The sequence below is a fragment of the Phyllobates terribilis genome, unplaced genomic scaffold, assembly GCF_046119375.1.
Source record: "Phyllobates terribilis strain yellow unplaced genomic scaffold, ASM4611937v1 Scaffold_13__5_contigs__length_258822181, whole genome shotgun sequence".
In the NCBI taxonomy this organism is placed as follows: domain Eukaryota; kingdom Metazoa; phylum Chordata; class Amphibia; order Anura; family Dendrobatidae; genus Phyllobates; species Phyllobates terribilis.
The window spans coordinates 110176669-110201122 of NW_027362773.1; the positions used below are offsets into that span (position 1 = coordinate 110176669).

The 24454-nt window shown below is 41.9% G+C and overlaps 1 protein-coding gene across 2 annotated transcripts in view; it reads left to right on the forward strand.

Annotated features, from left to right (window-relative positions):
• The window catches only part of LOC141173869 (uncharacterized), a 59579-nt gene that overhangs the window by 30215 nt on the left and 4910 nt on the right, over positions 1-24454 (forward strand). For both annotated transcript variants that reach the window (XM_073658389.1, XM_073658390.1), the window contains 12 exons: positions 3804-3877; positions 5235-5320; positions 5785-5824; positions 8642-8722; positions 9103-9210; positions 10821-10930; positions 11300-11348; positions 13699-13819; positions 18486-18580; positions 22671-22736; positions 23352-23451; positions 23676-23828. In XM_073658389.1, the coding sequence (XP_073514490.1) occupies positions 3812-3877; positions 5235-5320; positions 5785-5824; positions 8642-8722; positions 9103-9210; positions 10821-10930; positions 11300-11348; positions 13699-13819; positions 18486-18580; positions 22671-22736; positions 23352-23451; positions 23676-23828 (1075 nt within the window). In that variant the 5' untranslated portion in view covers positions 3804-3811. The remainder of the gene's footprint in view (positions 1-3803; positions 3878-5234; positions 5321-5784; positions 5825-8641; positions 8723-9102; positions 9211-10820; positions 10931-11299; positions 11349-13698; positions 13820-18485; positions 18581-22670; positions 22737-23351; positions 23452-23675; positions 23829-24454) is intronic.

Consider the following 24454-nt stretch of genomic DNA (forward strand, 5'->3'; position numbering starts at 1 on the left):
GCAGTGGAAGCCTATGAAGTAAGAAAACTCATTCCAGGAAAAGACGACCTGTCACCAGGTCAAAAGTGGCCATATTTTGGTCTTACTTTATTCCTGCTGCTCCCATGTTTTTTTTTGTTTTTTTTAAAGCCATCGTACGGTTCCCGAGTGCCAATTCTCATAGTCGTTACAAGGGGGCGGGGCTCACAAGATCCTCTGGGGCATGTCTTTAGGCTGCTCTGCATAATTACCCCCTTAGCACTGCCCCTTTGGAAAAGACCATGAAAATTAGTATTGAAAAAAAAAAGTCCTTTAAATCTGCCACGGTTACAGAGATAAACAACGGGTTACTCCGGGGAGCAGCAGAAATAAAATAAGAGCAAAAATTGACACATACTCTTTAATTACCATAAAATTGATTTGCAGACAGTAAGCAAGAAAAATATTAGTTGTAGAATTCTCTGTGTCCCTGCCCAGCAATGATCTCTACAATCCAGATGGGAAGGAGAGCTGAACCTTAATGAATTGCTAAAGTGATTTCCTTGAGTGTGCTTTCCTCCCTATATGCAGCTTGTTTGTCAGCCCTCCTTAAGAACTTGGATGCTTTCCCCATGCTCCACATTTTGATATGTTGTGTACTGGGAGGGGGAAAGCAGAGAGATTAGTTAGTGTACTGGAATTAGGAGACCAATTGTGGACACAGGGGTTATGTCCAGAAATCTATATAGACTTGCTGATGGCAAGACTCGATTCCAACCAGAAATACTGAATTAGAAGTCACTTTCTGCTCCCAACATAAAAGTTTTGCTACGTGAGTCATCTGTTCTGGGCGTCTGTGTCATATCGAAGTGTCTGTATATTAAAAATTCATCCGGAGAAGATCTTCCATCAGAAGAGGGAGTCGAGCAACAAAATGTTTGCAGTATTTAGAGGCTGCTGCCTCCTTGAAGACACAGCATGGTTACAAGTTACCACATCTGCTGAGCTGTTTCCACTTTGTTCCAAAAGCAGTAATTTAAGAAGAGACCTTTTCCAGTGGGAGAAGTGGATCCATTGTGAACAACGAAGACGAGGATGAAGTGGTCACTTTGTCCCTTTTAGACATGAAAGAATAGAAGAAGGATAGCGGTCATTACAAGGGTTAAACATCAAGAGCCAAGGATATTAAGTAAAATGTTGTTTGCCGTCTCTGAGGTTTCTGGATTCTTCATTGTGATGAATTACAGATTGGGAGAAAAAGCGAACTTGGGAAAAGTCCAAACCACTGTGTATATTAGACATTCATACACACGTAGCAGCTCAGCGTTGGCATCGATACAAAGCATAGACCGGCCATGATGTCATTATTTGCAGGAATGGTTTAACAGATCATCACTTCATTTAAGAAGTCCATGCTGTTCATCGGTGACGGCCCTCGGAGCTTGTAGCGAAGCGTTTCCTCTGTCTACAAGTGAAGCGTAGCCACGGTCTAATGAAAAGTTCTGAAACTTCCTGATATACTTTGTGCAAGGATTCTGCTTGCAGTCATGAATAAGAACCTTGACCATTTACTTTCAGGGCCAGAGACCTGTACAGTTCAATTCATGGAAACATCTTTGCAATGTTTTTACACCTATTCAAATTAATTGTAAAAAGACTGCAAAAACCCGTCAAAAACATCATACTCTATGCAGCCCTTTTCCTGCCAAAATCCACAGCAAAAACGCTACATGTGAACATACCCTAAATTCATTAGAGTTTTATGCAGGCAGAGTAAAGCAACTTCCTAAAAAGTCTTCATTAATAATTTCCTACCATTTTGCTGCTGTAGAGTCTGTGTAACTCCTTCACCTAGCTGGCTGCTCAGCAAAAGTAGTTGTAGTTTGGTTTCTACTCAGCAGAACAGACAATTCCATCAGCATTTCTGGGACTTGGGTCTCTCTGCTCTCCCCCTCCCTTCTCTTAGTGTTTAGAGATGGCAATGGAGAGGAGATTTTATACAGCAGATGAGAGTGTGGAGAGTGGGGAAAGCATCTTTGTTCTAAAGGAGGGCTGTCAAAACAGGCTGCAGATAGGGGGGAAAGCAGATAATACATGACAACCACGAGAGGAAAAAGCAGAAACTCCGATCAAGCTGGAAACTGCCTATCAGGCGGTCTGAAAATGAATGGAGGAATGAAGATTGCAAACTGAAACTTACAAGAAAAAGAATATGATAAGTTCATAGATAAATAACTAAAAATATCAATGCAAACTCTGTGGGTTTAATAACTAGCAACACCAGGGTAATACATGTCCTATTTTATATAACAAGACTATATGGCTCAACTCAACAGGCCGCTCTATTGCAGTTCTTCTAATATATAATTTGTGGTGACTGCTTGTGTTGTATTTTCCTGTTTGATTCGAACTCCTTCTGTAAAGGCTATAATTTGGGGCCTTTTTTCCCAAACTCCTCTTTTTGTAACCCAGTAAAAGTTATTTTTATACATAAGTTAGACTAAGAATGTAACTTATTTCATCTGACGTAATTGAAGTGAGGTCCTTTATTTCTTTTGTTTTTATTTATAGTTTACTTACAACCTCATTTTTATTCTTTCAGACTCAATCTTGATCCCTAGCTCTCATCCTGCGTTTTATTCCTCTTTTCCTTGCAGAGCATCAAATTATCTGCTAAAGCCAGTGCCTTCTGGGATGACACTATGATTATCATTCCCTCTGTATTCTACTAAATAAATGACTGTTATAAGATCACAGTTCAGGAGGCTAAACTGTCATTTCCATCACTATAACTGTGTGACAGGAGCTGTGCAACCATCATCAGTAACAGTGATAAGTGTTTCTTCCCTGTGGAGTACAGTCCATGCAATTTCACCATACCGGCAGCTCTGGTTCCTGAGATGGTAACCCCCCCTACAGTGAACTTAAAGGCATGTATTTCTCAGGGGATCACAATGTGATCAAATGACCAAAATGAGAAGTATCTAATTAACTAAATGTAAACTAAATAAAGTAATAAACTAATTTATATATTTTGGGAACTAGTGACAGGATACGTTTAAACAATTGAGCACTACTTTAAGTTATATTTCTTTTAATTTATGGATCATTATTTTTTATGATGTGATGTACTGACATAAACAGTAAAATAACAAAGTATGACCTAACAATCAACCAGGATATCTCTAGGATCCTTCTTTATAATAAATAGGTGGCGTAAGGTGCTTTGACACTCAGGACAGGGATGAAAATTCTAATTTTAAAGTTACCACCCAATTACAGTGGCCTCATACTCATTGTCAATCATATCAGTACCTGGCTTTCATCTGTCCATGCAAATTCCTGTCTTCCAGAGCCCCCGTTATATGAAAAATACTCATAAAGCAACGTTCTTTATCGCCACATCTTTCCTCTATGTTGTACAGCTCTTTATTTTTTATTTATTAATGTCATGTCCCAGCCTGTACAGATAAGTCATGGAGCATCAGTTCCATGACTTATCTGTACAGGCTGGGACATGACATTAATGGTCAAATGTCATTAGGTGAGACAGTGATCATCTCCTCCAGAGCAATACTAAGACCCAAGAAATATCTCCTAATTAGGAAATAGAAAAGTGTCAGAAAATGTTGTCCCCCTAATTTCCTTATTGATTATTATTTATTATTATTTCCCTATTATTATTATTATTATTATTATTATTATTTATTATACCCGTGATTATACTTTCTGGGTTCAATAGCTCATAGGTTACTATAGCGAATGAGAATTGGCATAATATTATCTATACTTATACTTTCATAATGGGATAACGTGATAATTCTTCTTTTGTTTTTTTTTTCAAGGCTCTGACATGAAGAAAGACATTGAGGCTTTAATAGCACAGGAAAGAGCCGACATAATCAGCAAATATGAGCGGGTATGTGTCCAATAGATGCACAAACCAGAACGCAGTCCCAAGTCCATTGCTACCAGTCACCGCACGCTACGGACTTGCTACTATTTCTTATGTAAAGTAACATATATACAGGCATTTTATCTTTTAAAGGAAATCTGTCAGTAGGATCAGCCCTCCTAAGCCGTCTATATGGCCCTGTAGGTCATAGGAAGCTGAATAAAGTGATACCTTGATATCTGCGATCCGATGTATTTCTCTGGAATAAAACAAGTTTTTCTTAATATGTAAATGAGCTGTTAAGATCTATGGGCCGGACATAGATCTTTCTGAGGATCTGCCCCCAGAGCTTAATTTAAATGAAGGGGGGGGGGGGGGGTAACCAGTGTGAGACATGTACATCAGGAGAGCAGACTGTCAGTCATTACATGTCTCACACTGGTATAATCTCTGGAGGCTGATTCTCAGGGAGATCTATGTCCGGCCCATAGATCTTAGGAATTGAGCTGCAGTACTGAGAATGGCCACTATGTAGTGTATATAGCTGTGGGATTTCAGTACTGTACACTGTGTACTTCCGGCAGCCACAGGATCCATTAACCAATATGGGGGTAGGATATCCACCGATCTGGTTTTTATCATGCATCATAAGTTCAATATCTTATCCATTTTAACGACAATCTTCATCACAAACTGTATGGCGCAATGTTCCCAACTTGGTCCATGTACTGTGTTCAATGTTATTAAATGGAGGCGGCTGATGGACGGGCTTGGTCATACGCCTCTTCATCAGATGCCATGTTGGGACCGGAGAGACAAACACGAAGTGATGAGAATTGCCGACAACAAGGGGGTGGCACCATACAAGTCAGGTTAGCTTCGCAGTGAGTGAGTCTTTGTGCTGTTTTCAACATATTTTTAAAATTTAACATAAAGGAGCTAGCCCCTTTTAAAATAAATTTAAAGGGGCCGTTCAATCAGAACCAAGCAGCTGATTTTGCCAGGAAAAGCCGCAAGCTGGGTAGGCATTTCCCTGCGGCGGCAACCTATGAAGGGTCATTGTATTAACGGCTCAGCAGAAGCTGTTGGTGCTGAGCAGTCCTCCTGACTTGCTCATGTTGGGAGGTCCTGAGAGGGGGATAATAGACTAATAGCTTTAAGAAATGTTGCACCACAGTTACGTATCTCTATGGGTTCCCACAACTTTGTGAAGTCGGATCCTGTAATGATTTGTCATCCTTTGCCCACTGCCCCCCGCAAACAGCAGGATAGGGGGCACATAACTGCAGGATCTAACTATACACAAGGTCTGTTTGTAGACTCCGAAAGACATAGCTCAGCATAGGATCTGTATACATTGATTTCTCCATTGTTTTTTCAGGGAAGGCAGCCGGGAGCTGAAATTGACCCGTGGGAAGATGCAGATTTTGACCTGTACAAAGTTACTGACAGATTTGGATTCTTACAGTAAGTGCGACCCAGTTGTCTAATGGTATCTCCATATAGTGTAACAGGAGTAGAAGGAAAAATCGCACTCACCGTCCCTTTAAAACTTCTTCACTTTATTTGAAAAGTTAAAATATCGGGTTGCAGGGGTTAATGGAAAGCAGCGAGGACGACAGCCGATTATCGCCAAACAGCGCATTAACAGGTCCTTGCATGCAAAACGGATGATCTGCTGAAAATATGTAAATTGTATGGGAACTGGTCTACCATATTACCAATGACCCCGGCCGACCCTTAAGTGAGCGCCATTCTACCTTGAGCGAGCGCCAGTTGGCCAGCCCTCAGACTGCTCTTGTAAATGGACCCTAAGAACACGGCCTGGGGCTTGTGTCAAGTGATCAAATCTTGTTCTCCATATTCTCATCATCTCACAGCGACATTACCCATCAACTGATATATATATATATTTTTCTGATTTTATTTAGTGAACATGAATTGCCTTCACGAACCGCTGCTGAGGAGAAGGTATCGGCATTTTTGGATTTTTTAATTTTTTATTATTGTTTATCTATTAATTATCCTGAAGAAATCCAATAGATAAATCTGCAGCTAAGTCCATAAGTGAAGCAGCGACAGGCACTCCTGTCATTCTCCCAGTCACCATCAATGCACTAAACTCAATCCATTAGACATACATAACCAAACTACATGTACGAAAAACACAAAAACATCGCTTTTCTCCGACCCCATTTATCTTAGTATTAAAGGGAAAGTTTAAATAAGATGTATGTGTTTCATTTATTATGAATATATATAATATCTCTTGCAATTTTCACACTGACCACAAGGCCTAATATTTGACTCCTACATCCTGTGGTCACATGGACATTAGCAGCAATGGACGGACTCTGACACTATTTGTTTGCATAGAAGCCTTATCTGAGCATGCTCTAATCTTAGTAAAAGGTCATTGTTAAGGGAGGGGGTGAGCTGTGACATCTATTGTGAATGGGTGGATCCTGTGTTATCTACTGTATATAGAGATGTTATCAGTCATTGTACAGGAGGAGGAGGTGAGCTGTGACATGTATTGTGAATGGGTGGATTCTGTGTTATCTACTGTACATAGAGGTGTTATCAGTCATTGTACAGGAGGAGGAGGTGAGCTGTGACATGTATTGTGAATGGGTGGATTCTGTGTTATCTACTGTACATAGAGGTGTTATCAGTCATTGTACAGGAGGAGGAGGTGAGCTGTGACATCACCTATTGTGGATGGTGGATCCTGTGTTATCTACTGTATATAGAGGTGTTATTAGTCATTGTACAGGAGGAGGAGGAGGTGAGCTGTGACATCACTTATTGTGAATGGTGGATGCTGTGTTATCTACTGTATACAGAGGTGTTATCAGTCATTGTACAGGAGGAGGAGGTGAGCTCTGACATCACACCTATTGTGAATGGTGGATCATGTGTTATCTACTGTATATAGAGGTGTTATTAGTCATTGTACAGGAGGAGGAGGAGGTGAGCTGTGACATCACTTATTGTGAATGGTGGATACTGTGTTATCTACTGTATACAGAGGTGTTATCAGTCATTGTACAGGAGGAGGAGGTGAGCTGTGACATCACACCTACTGTGAATGGTGGATCATGTGTTATCTACTGTATATAGAGGTGTTATCAGTCATTCTTGTCTGTGATAATGAGACTGATGAAAAGTTATCTGTGTAAAGCTGGAAATAGGAGTTCAATATTAGGCTGCATTCACACATTGCGTATTTTCGCGTGCTTTTTTGCGCGCACTTTTTGAAAATACGCAATGTGCTTTGTGTCTGCCAGCAAAGTGAAAGTGCCGTTCAGACACTGTGTAATTTTACGCAGCGGTAAAGCGCAGCTGCGTAAAGAATTGGCATGTCAATTCTTTACGCAGCTGCGTCCTGCGCTTTCTCTCTATTGTGCCTATTATAAGCGATGGAATTACGCAGCGGTGTTCACACACTGCGTAATTCCATCGCTTTTTTACGGAGGCGCAGGATGGATACTCACCTACCCGATGTCAGGGGAGAGGCGTCCGGTCCGATCCGCTCCAATCCCGCGCTTCCAGCATCTGCTGGTGAGCCGATCAGCTGTTAGCTAACCGGCTTGTAACCGGCCGGTCAGCTGATTACAAGCCGGTCAGCTGACAGTCTGCTGATCGCTTCACGGCAGATGCTGCAAGCGCGGGACGGAGCAGACGCGTCTCTCATCCATCGGGTAGGTGAGTATCCATAGTCTGTACATACACTGCTAGGGACACACACACGACACATAGACACACAGGACACATAGACACATAGACACACAGGACACACAGACACAGACAGTACACATGTCACCCTTCATTTTCACACTGCGTTTTTTGCTGCGCTTTTTTACGCAGTGTGTGCATGGAGGTGCTTTTTTTACCTGCTTAAAAAAACGCAGGTAAAAAAAGCAGGAAAATACGCAGCATAAAAAAACGCAGGGAAATACGCAATGTGTGAACGCAGCCTTAGATGAGTGGTCCGTATAACTGCAAGATCTCAGGGTTGTTGTTTAAAGCATAGATAATGACATGGAAAATTGAGATAAACATTATCAACATTTAAAAAAAAAACATTTAGCATGAAAACTTGATTTCAGCAATAAGTCATTTTCTAATAACACATTCCCTTTAAAGGGAACCTGTCACGTCCTAGTTGCCCATTGGTTTGTTAGTTATGCAATGTCCATCACTAACCAGCTGTTTTCATGAAAATCGGTTGTAGTATAATGATGTTATATCGTTTTATACACTTTGTCCCACCTGCTGTATTCAGTCATAGGGGTGTGATTCTCAGATTCAGTCATGGGTGGGCGCCACATTCAGTCAGTGCTGGCGCCGCCCATTACATATGAATACTGCTCCTGGCAAGCGCTAGGTTTGAGGGGCGCATGCGCACTGAGGCTGTGTGATTACCAGAATGTGGCGCCCGCCCATGACTGAATCTGAGAATAACATCATTATACTACCACCGATTTTCATGAAAACAGCTTGTTAGTGATGGACCTTGCATAACTAACAAACCAATGGGGGCAGTGTACATAGAAACTAGGACGTGACAGGTTCCCTTTAAGTAGAAGTTTACAGATGGAATATGGAACAACCGCGGCCCTGTTCATGCAGTTTTATCTTTTTTTCTATAAATTGTGCTTTCTTTTCTTGTTTCTCTGTTACATTGTATAGGTGATGATTTGTGGCTTTTTTGTTCTTGCTTTTTCGCTAATCTCATTCTTATGATTATTGACTTAATTATCTCACTTAATTTTTAACCATCAGCAAAAACTGCAGGAAATCGAGCGTGTGGACAAGTGGCTGAAGATGTTAAAAAAGTGGACAAAATACAGGAACAGCGAGAAGGTGCGGGCAAGGGAAAGAGAACTAGGACCAGTATAAAATGGTCAGACTAAGGTCACGGCCCCACTATCAGTATTTGATCAGTATTCGGTCAGTATTTTTTCTCAGCAGTGGGAGCCAAAACCAGGTGAGGAACCATCCGAGAAAAGGTATAATAGAAACAAGTCACCAATTCTGCATTTATCACCCACTCCTGGTTATGGCTCCCACTCCTGAGAAAAAATACTGACTGAATACTGATAGTGGGGCCGTGGCCTAATGGGGTGGCCGGACCCCTTAGTTTTTAGGCTGAGCTGCGTTCTCTGTCGCCCTATTGTATATGCTCTAGTAGCCGGTGTGGAGAGCTGACGTATTTTTTGTTTTCTATTGTGTTTTTTTTTTAGATGTTTCGCAGGGTTTATAAAGGAATCCCTTTGCAAGTCAGGGGTCAGGTGTGGTCGCTGCTTTTAGATGTTGAGGCGATGAAGTCCGAGAACGGTGGTAAATACGAGGTATGTCAAAATGGTGTTCCCTTTTCATTTTGGGGGGTAGTTTGACCCTGTGACTGATGGGGTCAGTGAACCCGACGTCCTGGCTGCAATTTGTTTTTAAAAAACAAACTGTCCTCTACTCGCGCTCCCCAGATCTATCGCTGAGTCTCTGCCACTGCTTCTGGTGTCTGTGACTGTCTGCCTGTGACTGTCTGCAGCGCTGACGTCATGTCGACAGCGCTGCATCAATCAGTTAGCATAGTGGCTGACGGCACAGAACCGCTAAGCCCAGTGATTGATTGCAGCGCTATCTACGTGACGTTTTGTAGTGATCGTTCCTGGTACTGCAGCTCCATCTCATTCACATAATTAGCGCTGAGCTGCGGTACCAGGCGCAACCACTACTAAATGTATGGCGCTGTTCCTGGAAGACTATGCTTCACGGCTGATCCTAATTATAGGCCATAAGTATCAAAGTTCTGGAAAACGTCTTTAATCCAACCACTTCCTAAATAAACCTAATATTGAATCCCCAGTCATAGTTTGCTAATGTTTCAGTAATGAAATCACCCTGTATAGCTCTGATCATGAAAATCCCCTCAAAGAATTTCTGTGGAATACAAAGTTCATACTTTTAAAAGGATTGTCCACCTTTTGGAGGACGATTATTTTTTTTTAATAAAATGCATCTATTTTTGGCTACAAATCATTATTGTAATTGGGTCTCATTATAAATTTTGCACCGCTTGCCTTCTTCAGTCTCTGTTTTGCCCTATTGCTGGTCATCAAATGAGTGAACTGAGAATCTGTCAGTGAGCTCATTCTGACAGTTCAAGGGGAGAGTTTCTAGCTCCTTTATCTGTCTGTTTCTGAGCTCCTCTAAGCTGATTTATGATCACAGACCACATCAAAGTTGAATGTGCCGGAAAACAAAGAGACTGGAACGGTGCAATATTTTTAACTAAACCTTAGGGTAAAATCCGCACGGACATCCGCAGGATAAATAGATGTGCTGGGTATCTCTGACCCGCAACTCTTCTGCTGCGTAGAGTTCTTCAAATGTCATGCACTCTGGTGGCACCTTACAACGGAGCGGATTTTCTGCAAGCAAATATGCAGCAAGAAAATCCAGTATATTTATAATAAAAAAATAATCTTTGTACAACAAAGATTCTGCCAATAAATAGATCTTGCTTCTGCGGTCCTCCCAGTGACTAGCTGCAGTGGTCATGTGCCAGTGAAGTACAGGAGAAGTGCCGGAGCGTCTGCACTGGATCAACATGAACAATACCACCCATTAATTTTAGCTGCGGTCGGTAGGCACCAGTATGTACCCCACATCATTGGTATCATGTGGAAAGAGGTTGTCCACCCCGGCCAACATGTTTAGGCAATCCATTAAAAATATCAATGTTGTAGACCACTCTAGGGGCATTGTTGGTCCACCATTGGTCCATCTTCTCTATAGTGGAAGCTGGGGCTGCAGTCGCACCTGGCGTCAAGGAGGTGGGGTAAAAAGCTCCCTTTGTCCCATATGACAAGACAGATGAGATTCACTTTACACCACTGACTCCAGATCTTCATTTTGTTACTTGTTTCCAAAGTTTGCTCTTCCTTTTTCCGATCCTTAGAAAATGAAAGATCTGGCCAAGATGTATTCAGCGGAAATCAAGCAGATCGACTTGGACGTGAACCGGACGTTCCGCAATCACATTATGTTCAGGGAGCGATACGGAGTCAAGTGAGTAGCAACCGCCCGTAACGATGATCTGGCGAAACGGAAGCGCTGCAGCTGATCAGCGGTCACTGATTGACTGCAGCGCTCACGTGATAACCGGCAGGGCATACAGTGCTGAATTCTGAGTTTTTGTCACACATTTTAACAAGAATCCCCATGTGCCAGAATGTGGCTGCTCATCATTGTTGCTGCTTCTAAAATACAGCGGCTGCTAATTAAAGACTCGTCCTCGGTGCCGTAACCTCGTGCTCCGTTATGTGCCGCAAAGTCCCTGAATAATTGGCCTTGGGGTCGAGCTTTTGCATTCTGAATTTGTTACAGTTTGTCCTATTTTGTTCGGAGTGACTCTATAAATGTATTTCCCCCCCCCAGGCAGAGGGCCTTGTTCGATGTATTATCGGCCTATTCTGTCTACAATACGGTAAGTTTGTAACGGATCTTACACAATGTATCCAATTGTCATGGTCTTGTTTTCCTACGAGGCACAATAGGCTCATGCCTGTAGGAGGACCTGTGGGAATTGGGGTGGGGGGGGGATCAGCTCCGATCTCTGCTGTTAAATTCCGGTTTCAATCTCTGGACAGTGGAACTTATGGAGTTAAATCCCAGGGTCATGCTATTTTGGCACCTATCTGTCCCCACCCCACATTCTCCCCTCCCTCACCCCTCACCTCTACGGTCCCCTCCGTTATTCACCGCCACCCATCCGGTCCTTGCCGCTTCTTCTGATCCCTCGTCACTCTCTTTGGGATCTTTTGGGCTTCTCTGTGCCGTTGACACAGAACCCTCCCAGGCAGCATGACAGCCAAAAATCCAGCACAGTGTGAGAGACCCGAAGATCCCAACACGAGCAGTGGGGTACCAGAAGATGCGACCGGGACCGGATGAGTAGCGGAGGGGCTGGAGAGGTGAGCGGTGAGATGTTTTATAAATGTTTTTTTTTCCACTTTTTACATATTACGCTTATTATGTTCTGGGGTTTGGAGAGACTTCAAAGCATAAGGGGCATTAAATTTGCGTAGAATAATTTCTCTGCTAATCTAATTTCCCGGGTAAATCTGTACAAACAGGCGAATTCAAATTTTGCCTCATAGTCCTCTTTAAAGAAGCCCTCCTCCTCCTATCAAAGTTTTTATCCTCCTAATATATTGCAATCATCATATCATATAGCACTGTGTACACTTCTACCCAGTGTAGCAATGCCAGGTAGGCTACGGTTAAACCCTACCTCTGCAGGCTTTAACCTGGCTTGCTTTGCATATACTCAGGCTAGCTGTTCATCTAAGGAAGTTTGCTGGGAGGTTGACCAGACTGGATGTGTCTTGAAGTTGAAGAAAGAAACAAGCCAGAATCTCTTTGAGATGAGTCTGCACAGGCCGTGTGCACCAAACTGCAAGTATCACGGGTTGCTGTGGACGATAGCATTTTGTTTTTACCGAACTGGGACTAGCTCAGCGGTGTGTTAAGTAGTTAGGGTCTGTTCTGTTTAGTTAGTGCTTGGACAAGGCTAGGGATTTATGTTTATCATTTTGTTATTTTGGTGTTGTGAATCCTGTGAAAAGCAATAAAACTGCACGTGTTTGGACCTAAATTGCATTGCCTGTGTGAACGCTACCTAAGGCCGAATGTCTATCTGAGAGCATGAATCCCTACAGTTCTTTTCTTTTCTCTGCTCTACATACAATTGCTCATTTTTCTTTTCTACCCAGTTAATTCTTCTCTTTTCTCTGCCCTATATAGAAACAGGAAGTCTCTTTTCCCTGCATGAGTCATCCCCCTCTTCACCTCCTGACCCAGCTGCTCCCTCCTCGCCCCTGCCAGGTACTTTTGCAGTGGCTTATGACTCATGCAGAGAAAATTAACCTCCTGTTTCTACATAGAGCTTAGAAGGATTCAGCTAGACTGTTTTTAATCACGTGATGTCATAGACCTAATGGGAAAGAGAAGAATTATCTGGGTAAAAAAGGCAAAAATGATCAATTGTAAGTACACAATGTTATATGATATGATGACTGCAATATATTAAAGGGATAAAAACTTTGATGGGAGGAGGAGTGCTTCTTTAATAAAAAGCGATGAAACATTTTTTTCTGCCCTAAAACGCTACCAGTAATAGCGCAAGCTCGCCTTGTAAAAAAAATAAGCCCTCATCCATGGAAAAATATAAAAGCCACTGGTCTCCGAAAATGGCATTTTAATTTTTTGATTTTTTATTGTATTATAGTATCCCCTTAGTCAAATCAACCTGGAGAATCGTGTTGCGGTGTTTTTTTTTTATTTTATTTTTTTTATTGTGACCACATAATAAATGCCCCTTCCCCCCATAAAAAAAAAAAAAAGAAAGAAAAATTTGTCCACCACAATTTTCCTCCATTTTCCAGTATCTCATATGGTGTCATTGAAAACGACAACACATCTTGAAAAAAAAATTAAATGGTTATGGGGAAGAAAAAAAAAATAATAATGCAAAAATAAAAAAAATGGCCTCGGTGGGAAATGGGTTAATGGGTCCTGGGTTCAAATCGAATGCCTGCATGGAGTTTTCTGTTCTAGATGGGGTTTTATGGGTTTATCTATAGGTGATTAAGCAGTCTGATCCTTCCTATCACATAGTGTGTGATATCTACTGGGGGTGTAATGTGTGCGGCTCTGCAGAATATATTGTGCCGTATATATAAATAGAAATCATTTGCTTCCCCGCAGAACGCAGCGACGCCTTCATGTATTCTGCTGCGTACTACGACTAATGATACTGTATGTGATCTCCACAGGAAGTTAGTTATTGTCAAGGGATGAGTCAAATTGCAGCTGTGCTGCTCATGTATCTGAACGAGGAGGATGCCTTCTGGGCTCTGGCTCAGCTGTTAACCAACCAAAGGCATGCGATGCACGGTGAGTCCACGGCACGTCCCCCTCTACACCAGCCAACATTTACTGATCATCCGCTTTTCATACTGATAAGTCCATACAAGACAGAAGTCATCACTGTAGACAGAATTAAAATATTAGTCTTCGGTCTTTCATAAATCAATAGTGCACATGGCAATGAGCAACTTTGTAATATATCTTATCAGAGAAATCTGCTTTTTTCTCCTCCTGGATTGATTATTCCTTCTCCACTCATGGAAAATCTGTATTCAGTGAAGACAGATTTTCCCTTTACTGAAATAGATGACACTTGGTGCCTATAAGATTCTATGGTGAAGGGAGGAGCTAGAGGCAGAAACATTCCTGCTGCAAGTTCTCCTGAAACAACAGTTACAGTTCTCCACAGAACTTTGAGCATCAACTGCCATCCCCTATTTTACAAATGGGGAAAAAAAAGTCTGTATTCAGTGAAGACAGATATTACCATTACTGAAATAGATGACACTTGGTGCCTAAAAGATTCTATGGAGAAGGGAGGAGCTAGAGGCAGAAAAATTCCTCTGAAAGTTCTCCTGAAATGACAGTTACAGTTCTCCATATAACTTTGAGCATCACTTGCTAGCCCCTATATTAGTAAAGGAAAAAAAGTCTGTATTCAGTGAAGACAGATTTTTCCATTACAGAAATAGATGACAGTTGGTGCCTATAAGATTTTATGGAGAAGGGGAGGAGCTAGAGGCAGAAACATTCCTCTGAAAGTTCTCCTGAAACGACAGTTAAAGTTCTCCATAGAACAGTATCAACTGTCATCCCCTATCTTAGTAATGGGAAAAAAAAAGTCTGTATTCAGTGAAGACAGATTTTTCCTTTACAGAAATAGATGACAGTTGGTGCCTATAAGATTCTATGGAGAAGGGAGGAGCTAGAGGTAGAAACAAGTTCTCCTGAAACGACAGTTACAGTTCTCCATATAACTTTATGAGCACCAACTGCCATTCCCTATCTTAGTAATGGAAAAAGTCTGTATTCAGTGAAGACAGATGTTCCCATTAGTGTAGTGTTCCCCAACTCCAGTCCTCAAGGCCCACCAACAGGTCATGTTTTCAGGATTTCCTTAGTATTGCCCAGGTGATGGAATTATTGCCTGCGCAGGTGATGTAATTATCACCTGGTCAATACTAAGGAAATCTTAAAAACGTGACCTGTTGGTGGGCCGTGAGGACTGGAGTTGGGGAACCCTGCATTAGTGAAATAGATGACAGTTGGTGCCCATAACATTCCATGGAGGGAGGAGGAGTTAGAGACACACTTTCTGCAGCAAGTACTCCTAAAATGATGGAAACGGTTATCCATAGAACTTTATGAGCACCAACTGCTATCCCCTATCTTAGTAATGAAAAAAAGTCTGTATTCACTGAAGACAGATTTTCCCTGTAAATTGAAAATTTTGAGAATGATCTTTCAGTCCAGGAGGAGAAGGAAGAATATTTCTATAAGATATATTCCAATGTTTCTTATTTTCACATGTACTATTGATTTCTGAAATAAATTTAAAAAAATGAAAGGACGGTTACCCTTTAAGAAATGTAAATCTTATGTCAGTAGTAATGGCCATTTCTCAATAATAAAGGCAGGAAAATGGAACCAAATTAATGAAAAAATAAATTACTAATCTATTCAATCCCTGCATCAATGCGCACACATCCATCATTTACAGGATCACAGCAGCCCATACGGATTCCGGCACAAAGCACAATTTTGTAAAATCCAGGACTTTTGATATAAGTTTATGTCGTCTTATAATGATGAACAGGAAACTCTTGATTCCTTCTACACCCCAAACCGTTCTCACGTGCGTAAATTAGAGGAACACAAGTTAATTAAACAAAACCGCTGTTATTCTGCAGAGAAATCGTCTATAAAAGTGGTATGCAAATGAGCCTGGAAGTGCTTTGGGTGGGACAGAGCACTTCCACTGACTCAGCCTAACTCCTCCCCCCCACTAGGTGATTGACAGCGCTGCTGCAGCATGTTAATCACCTAGTGAAGGGTGTAGTTAAGCTGAGAATGGAGGAAGGAGCCAAGGCAGTGGAAGTGCTCTGTACTACACCCACATAGGAAGCAAAAGTGCACCCTCCCCCAAAAAATAAATAATATATATTTTTTAAATAAATAAAATTTGTTTTCCTACATATATAATTAATAAAAAAAATAACTCAAATTAGATATAAATATGACCATAAAAAAATTGTTAGACCCAGCGAACAGTATGAAATTTGCACACTTAAACTTCTTGTTCTGTGCATAAGACTTTTCAGCAGTCTCACTATCATGAGAGGCAGGATTACAATGACAGGTAACACCTCTATACACAGCTGATAGCAAAGAATCCACCATTAACAATAGGCGATGTCACAGCTGACCTGCTCCCCCTTCCTTCACAATGACTTTTGCACTCCCTCATTAGATGCTTCATGACAAGATAGGGGAGGAGTCTGACCATTGTGGCTATGTGCATGTGTTGTTTCCTGAAACAGGAAGTTAGAGCCTAAAAGTCCAAGTGGCCAGTGTGAAAATTGCAAGATTTGTTTTTATTTATTTATATTATCACACAGGGAATATAATTACATTTAGGACCGCGAGGATTCATTGGTCTCCGCTATCTTTAGCTATTTATGACTTAGTCATCCCAAAAATAATTGCGTTGCCAGTTTTAGAATATCTAAATTACTTTTTCACAAGTTACTGAGACGTGAATACCTAGAACATGACATGATAGGTCAAGGTCCTTCTCTGCTAGGAAAGTTCTCTCGAATCTCAATCAGCACGACAGTATAAATGGAAATCCTACTTGTTTTCTTGTCTGTTATTAAATGTATCAGCCAACGTACTTTATTACTTAATTTCAAAATTCTGATAAAAATACTCAAATTTGGATTTTAAGCTAAGTATACCATTATAATTATACATTATAGTGTAGGGTTGCATATATAAGTCTACAGGCTTCAGAGCTGAACTCTTCCAACATTTCCTTCTTGGCTTGAATGCCCCTTTAATAAAATGGAGTCGTAATTTCTAGTAGGCCAAAATACTGTTTTACAGGGTGAGCGCTAGTTAAAGAGGACCTGTCACCTTTTGCTCTCGCTTTATTCCTGCCACTCCCCTGAGTAATCTATTTTTTGTTTGTTTTTTTAAATGCAACATATGGTTCCACAGATATGGGCATTTTTATTTAGTGCTAATTTTATGGTCAAGTGGGCGTTTGCTCACAGGGTAATAATGCAGAGCAGCCTAAAGACACGCCCCTGAGGATCCCGCGAGCCACGCCCCTGAGGATCCCGCGAGCCACGCCCCTGAGATCCCGCGAGCCACGCCCCTGAGGATCCCGCGAGCCACGCCCCTGAGGATCCCGCGAGCCATGCCCCCCCTAGTAATGACCATATACAGTATCACTAAATTAAAAGGCTCAGATCCATGGGACCGTATGACGGATTTGAAAAAGAAAACCGAAATCTTGGAAGCAGCCTGAATACAATAAGAGCGGAAAGTAGCCACTTTAGATATGATGACAGGTCCTCTTTAAGTATCAGCACAATTAAAGGGGCTGTACACTACTATAAAAGATCCATCTTTATGGGCCCAGTGCGGCAAAAGTTAAAAACAACAACCTATACTCACCTCTAAGACTGATGCTGCTCCTGCCAACTCTGTACTATGTCCCCCACTGATTCTCCAGGCATCGACATGCAGCGAGGGGAGAGTTTATCAAATGATGTTACACTGACCGGCTGCAGCCTTCACTCTCCATCCAAACAGGAAAAAACTCTTTGAAGGCTGCAGTTGATCAGCGCCTGCTGATTGTCAATTGTGGTCACATCAGCACCCAACTCTCACGCCAGATGTTAATGGTGTTGGTCACAGTACAGAATGTGTAGGTGTGGCACAGGTCCAGGAGTCCATTTAAAGTAGTTTTCCACTTTTAGGGACACATTTTTTTTTCTATTTAAATGCATATGTTTGGGGCTAAAACATATTTTGCATTTGGGTTTTATTAAAAATCTGATCATAAATCAGCTGAGAGGAGCTCCAAAAAAGACAGATAAGAGTTACAAACTCGCCTGTCATTCGATCTGAATGGGCTCACTGACAGATTCTCAGTTGACTTATTCTGCAGAAAGAAATAGACAGTGCACAACAGAGGCTCTAGAACGCAAACGGTGCAAAATTATTACTGGAACCCAATTACAAAAATTATTTCTAGCCCCAAATACATGCATTTAATTAAAAGTGGACAACCACTTTAAGTCCCATCCCTCCCTTGATGCACCACTCATCCCACTAATGTCCCCAAAATGGCTACTTTGGGCATGATTTCTATAAATCTCATCCCGGTGGTAGCTGTTAGCCGAGCCCTCCCTTGAGTTGCCTCCATCACAGATCTTGAAGAATTTGTATGGATCGGTCTACAATCTTAACTTGTGCAATACGTTGGGAAGAAATTCTTATCCGGTTTTCTGAGATCACTAGACATGATCCTCAGTTTCTGGGTGAGCGTCGGATGTGCCCGTCTGTCTGTTGCTTTGTAATCTGGAGAACGTCGGCATCTGAAAATCTGATCACGTTCTCCAGAGAAAAGCGAATGAACCATCGTGTCGTGTGACTAACAGAGGTCTCTTCATTTCTTTAAAAGGGTTTTTCATCCCCGGCTTCCCCAAACTTCAAAGGTTTCAAAGTCATCATGAGCAAATTCTCAGCAAGTTGTTCCCCAAGTTAAAAAAGCACATGGTAACCTTCTGATTTCTGGTTGGGATATGCATGGTATCTTTGATTTTTTATTTATTTTTAATCTTGACTTCTTGCAGGAATACCCCTCTATCACCGACAACTTCTAGATTGATGGGACCTGCACCAATCACCAGAATGGGGCAGTTTGATTCCCTTTAGATTAGACCTCAGGCACATATGCTCAACCGCTGCGTCATTTATCCACTATGGAACTGCTGGAGAAAGCTGAATACCACATTCAGCAGTCCCATAGAGAATGAGTGGAGCAGCGGACTGCCATTCTAGTGGGGATCACATTGTCCTGCTCTGGACACAATCAGACCCCCACTGATCTAGAAGTTGCTGCCTCAATACCCCATTACAGTATAATGCTGCCCATACACATTAGATAGCTGCACTATCCTCTCTCCTCTCCCCCTCACAGGAGCGTTCGCTCAGCCGAGTGTTCCCGTATTCTCTATGAGAGAGCCACTGCCACTTACAGTGGGTACGGAAAGTATTCAGACCCCTTTAATTTTTTCACTCTGTTTCATTGCAGCCATTTGGTAAATTCTAAAAAGTTCATTTTTTTTCTCATTAAAGTACACTCTGCACCCCATCTGACTGAAAAAAAACAGAAATGTAGAAATTTTTGCAAATTTATTAAAAAAGAAAAACTGAAATATCACATGGTCATAAGTATTCAGACCCTTTGCTCAGACACTCATATTTAAGTCACATGCTGTCCATTTCCTTGTGATCCTCCTTGAGCTGGTTCTACTCCTTCATTGGGGTCCAGCTGTGTTTAATTAAACTGATAGGACTTGATTTGGAAAGGCACACACCTGTCTATATAAGACCTCACAGCTCACAGTGCATGTCAGACCAAATGAGAATCATGAGCTCAAAGGAACTGCCCAAGGAGCTCAGAGACAGAATTGTGGCAAGGCACAGATCTGGTCAAGGTTACAAAAGAATTTCTGCATTACTCAAGGTTCCTAAGAGCACAGTGGCCTCCATAATCCTTAAATGGAAGAAGTTTGGGACCACCAGAAGTCTTCCTAGACCTGGCCATCCAGCCAAACTGAGCAATTGTGGGAGAAGAGCCCTGGTGAGAGAGGTAAAGAAGAAGCCCAAGATCACTGTGGCTGAGCTCCAGAGATGCAGTAGGAAGATGGGAGAAAGTTCCCCAAAGTCAACTATCACTGCAGCCCTCCACCAGTCGGGCCTTTATGGCAGAGTGGCCCAACGGAAGCCTCTCCTCAGTGCAAGACATATGAAAGCCCGCATAGAGTTTGCGCAAAAACACATGAAGGACTCCCAGATTATGAGAAATAAGATTCTCTGGTTTTATGAGATCAAAATAGAACTTTTTGGTCATAATTCTAAGCGGCATGTGTGGAGAAAACCAGGCACTTCTCATCACCTGCCCAATATAATCCCAACAGTGGAACATGGTGGTGGCCGTATTATGCTATGGGGGTGTTTTTCAGCTGCAGGGACAGGATGACTGGTTGCAGTTGAAGGAAACATGAATGCGGCCAAGTACAGAGATATCCTGGATGAAATCCTCTTCCAGAGTGCTCTGGACCTCAGCCTTGGCCGAAGATTCAGCTTCCAACAAGACAATGACCCTAAGCACACAGCTAAAATAACAAAGGAGTGGCTTCAGAACAACTCTGTGACCATTCTTGACTGGCGCAGCCAGAGCCCTGACCTAAACCCAATTGAGCAACTCTAGAGAGACCTGAAAATGGCTGTCCACCAACGTTTACCATCCAACCTGACGCAACTGGAGAGGATCTGCAAGGAAGAATGGCAGAGGATCCCCAAATCCAGGTGTGAAAAACTTGTTGCATCATTCCCAAGAGACTCATGACTGTACTAGCTCAAAAGGGTGCTTCTACTCAATACTGAGCAAAGGGTCTGAATACTTCTTACCATGTGATATTTTAGTTTTTCTTTTTTATAAAATTTGCAAAAATTTCTACAATTTTTTTTTTTTTTCAGTCGAGATGGGGTGCAGAGTGTACTTTAATGAGGAAAAAAATTAACTTTTTAGAATTTACCAAATGGCTGCAATGAAACAGAGTGAAAAATTTAACCCCTTTAGAGCCCATGACGTCATAGTACGCACATTTGCATACTGCCCGTTCAGTGAAGGCTGCTGCGCTGAGCCCTCACTGAACGGAGCACATGTCAGCTGATTCTTACAGCTGACATGTGCCCGCAACAGCCACGGGTGGAATCGCGATCCTCCCGCGGCTGTTAACCTGTTAAATGCCGCTGTCAATCTCCGACAGCGACATTTAACGCGCGCTTCTGGGTAGCGCGTCATAAGCCCCGCCCATCAGCGACCCTGTCACGTGATCGCAGGTCGCCGATGGGCGTGCATGACAACCCAGGGTCTGCAGCAGACGCCTGTGGTTGTCATGATCTTGTCGCTATGAGCGCCACCTAGTGGTCGGCGCTCATAGCACAGGACCATTTCTGCTGCATACAGGGGACCTGCTGGTCCCCTGTATGTAGCAGAGCCGATCAGACAACTGCTGCTTCTAGTCTCCTATGGAGACTATTGAAGCATGCAGTAAGTGAAAAAAAAAAGTTTTTAAAAAAAAAAAATATATAAGTTTAAATCACACCCCCCTTTTGCCCCATTCAAAATAAAATAATAAAAAATAAACCCCACATACACATATTTGGTATCGCCGCGTTCAGAATCACCCGATCTATCAATATAAAAAAAGAATTAATCCGATCGGTAAACGCCGTAATGAGAAAAAAATTCTAAACGCCAGAATTACGTTTTTTGGTCGCCGCAAAATTGCAATAAAATGCAATAACGGGCGATCAAAACATCGGATCTACCCCAAAATGTTATCAATAAAAACGTCAGCCCGGCGCGCAAAAAATAAGCCCTCACCCAGCCCCAGATCACGAAAAATGGAGACGCTACAGGTCTCGGAAAATGGCGTTATTTTTTTATTTTTTTTTTATACCAAATTTTGGATTTTTTTTTCACCACTTAAATATAAAAGAACCTATACATGTTTGGTGTCTATGAACTCGTAATGACCTGTAGAATAAGAATGGCAGGTCAGTTTTAGCATTCAGTGAACGTGGTAAAAAAATAAATAAAAAACAACTGTGGTATTGCACTTTTTTTGCAATTTCACCACACTTGGAATTTTTTTCCCGTACATGATATGGTAAAACTAGTAATGGCGTTGAAAAGTACAACTCGTCCCGCAAAAAATAAGGCCTCACATGGCCATATTGCCCAAACAATAAAAACGCTATGGCTCTGGGAACAAGGGGAGCAAAAAACGAAAAAGCAAAAACGACAAAACCCAAGGTTGCGAAAGGGTTAAAGGGGTCTGAATACTTTCCGTACCCACTGTATCTCCAGTGATCGGCTCCTGAAAACCAACAGTCCGGATTCTTCTCTCCATCGACATCATATCTCAGTCGAGAGACCACAGACTGAAGGTGGATCCTGCCGTTATCGGTGGGCTCAGGTGATTTTTATCTAATATATGTATTGAGTCTTTAAAAGCAGGTGATGGGAGAGGAGGGAGATGCAGCTGCAGATTCTTACTAAAGCTTCCCATACACATTAGATTGAGGTTGATGGAAAATGTCTGATATCAGTTGTAACAAACAGCGGTTGACGAGATTGAGTAAATTAATTATAGGTTGTTTCGATTGACGAATGATCCACCAATGCCTGTAATTGATCAAAATCCCAGGCACACTTGTTGGATTTTCTTCATCCGATGATCTGGTGAGCTGGGTTGTACATGAGTCCCTTGGACGACCAATGAACAATTCTTCAACAATTGACATTGACATTGGACATGTATGGCTGCATCGAACGGCGCCATTGCCTTATCTAATCTGACACGTGTATGGGGCCATCGCAAGTTCATTCTCCGGCCCAGTTTTAGCCACCTATAGTGTTTTAGTTAAACCTTAAGAGCGAGAACAGAAATTTTACATGTACATCTATAATTGTGCTGTAAATTTCCAACTTTTTATATATAAAATGTCTCCATAAATACAAAATATCTGGTTTTCCAGTCCACCTAACCTCGTGGTTGTGTTTTTATAGGATAAAGAAGACATGTCCACTGGGATTTATACAACAAAGTGGTTTCTGCAATGCTTCTTGGATCGGGTAAAGACTATAAACCTTCTCTAGACTCCGTAGTATTATCAGTATTAACCTCTTAAAGATCGGGCGATTTGTACATCTTTCCACTCTCAATTTTTTCCTCCTTTTTTTTTTCTGACGTGGTTGTATGAATATTTCCAGGACGAGTTGTAGTTTTGAATGATGTGAATCACTTTACCATATATTGTACTGCTAAAAATCAATGGGAAAAAAAGTTCCAAATGCTGAAAAAACTGCAATTCCATACTTGCAGCCAGTGACCGGGCAATGGGATTGTCCAGGTCCGTACGATTACTGTGATGCCAAACTTGTGCAGATTTTTTTTTTTTTTTATATATAAGTAGTAAAAAATAAAAAAATTAGGAATTTAAAGATAAAAAAAAACCAAACATCAGGTTTGTGTCACCTTTATCTTTGCTTCAAATTTCCTGAATATCAGTAGCCGATCCTTTTTTTTTTTTCTGGAGATAAGTCGCCACCAGGGAGTCTGACAGCGGCTCTCGTATAGAGAATGAAGGAGCTTCCGACCGAGCAGCAGAACTGTATCGTCCTGGTCCAGATTCTCTATGTCACCTTCAATGTTGTGTTTTTCTCAGTTCGCCATTTTTCTTTTTTCAGACACCTTTTACGCTCACTTTGAGACTATGGGACATCTATATCCTGGAGGGGGAGCGAGTGCTTCCTGCCATGGCGTACACTATACTGAAACTGCACAAAAGTAAGACCTGTTTCTTTTTATCTATAGGCCAGATGATGGTGGAGGGTTTGGTGTCGCACAAGTTGTTAATATTCTGGTAAAGTTTAAAAAAGTTTTTATAGGAAAAAAAATGCTCACAGTTTACGGGTCCATACATCATTATCATACTTAACACTGTAATGCTGAACTCCTGGCATGACGCTACGGTGCCAATAATGGTCCTCGTTTCTTGTCTTCGTGGGCAGAGCGTCTGCTGAAGATGTCCATGGAAGATCTACGGGAGTTTCTGCAAGAAAAGATCGCACGGTCTCTGAGTTATGATGATGACATTGTGGTAGAGCAGCTGCAGACATCTATGGCCGAACTGAGGAAGATGAAACTAGAGCTACCGCCGCCAGGTATGGTGTTCTTATAATATCACTTTTTTGTTTTTATTTTTTAAATTACCTGGTGTACTTTTTCATGCTGCTGACTGTAATAGAATGATTATGACCTCTCTGTCCCCCTCTCTGTCCCCCTCTCTGTCCCCCTCTCTGCCCCCCTCTCTGCCCCCCTCTCTGCCCCCCTCTCTGCCCCCCTCTCTGCCCCCCTCTCTCTCTCACTCTCCGTCCCCCTCCCCCTCCCTGCCCACTAGAAACTTACCATTAAAATTAGCAGTGAATAACTATCTGTTAACAGAACTTCCAGTATATTGAAAATGCATAGCCTGTACTACTGACATTCGCCAAGTCTTTCTATAACAGTTACTGATGATGACTATACAGCTCCTGCTACACAGTTTTAAAGTGGTTGTCTGGTATTAAACAATTAATACCCTGTCCCCGGGATGACATCAGTCCGACACCCCACACCCCAAAATGATTAGGTAAAACCTGCTCTGACATTTGCTGGATATAAGCAATGTACTGTGTGGAACAAAGCCCTGTTGTGGCCCCTGCAGGGTACTTACAGGTAGGGTTTTTTTTTTTTTTTTACAACTTTAGTTCATGAAAGTTTAACAAGAATAATTTTTCTGTCCACGATA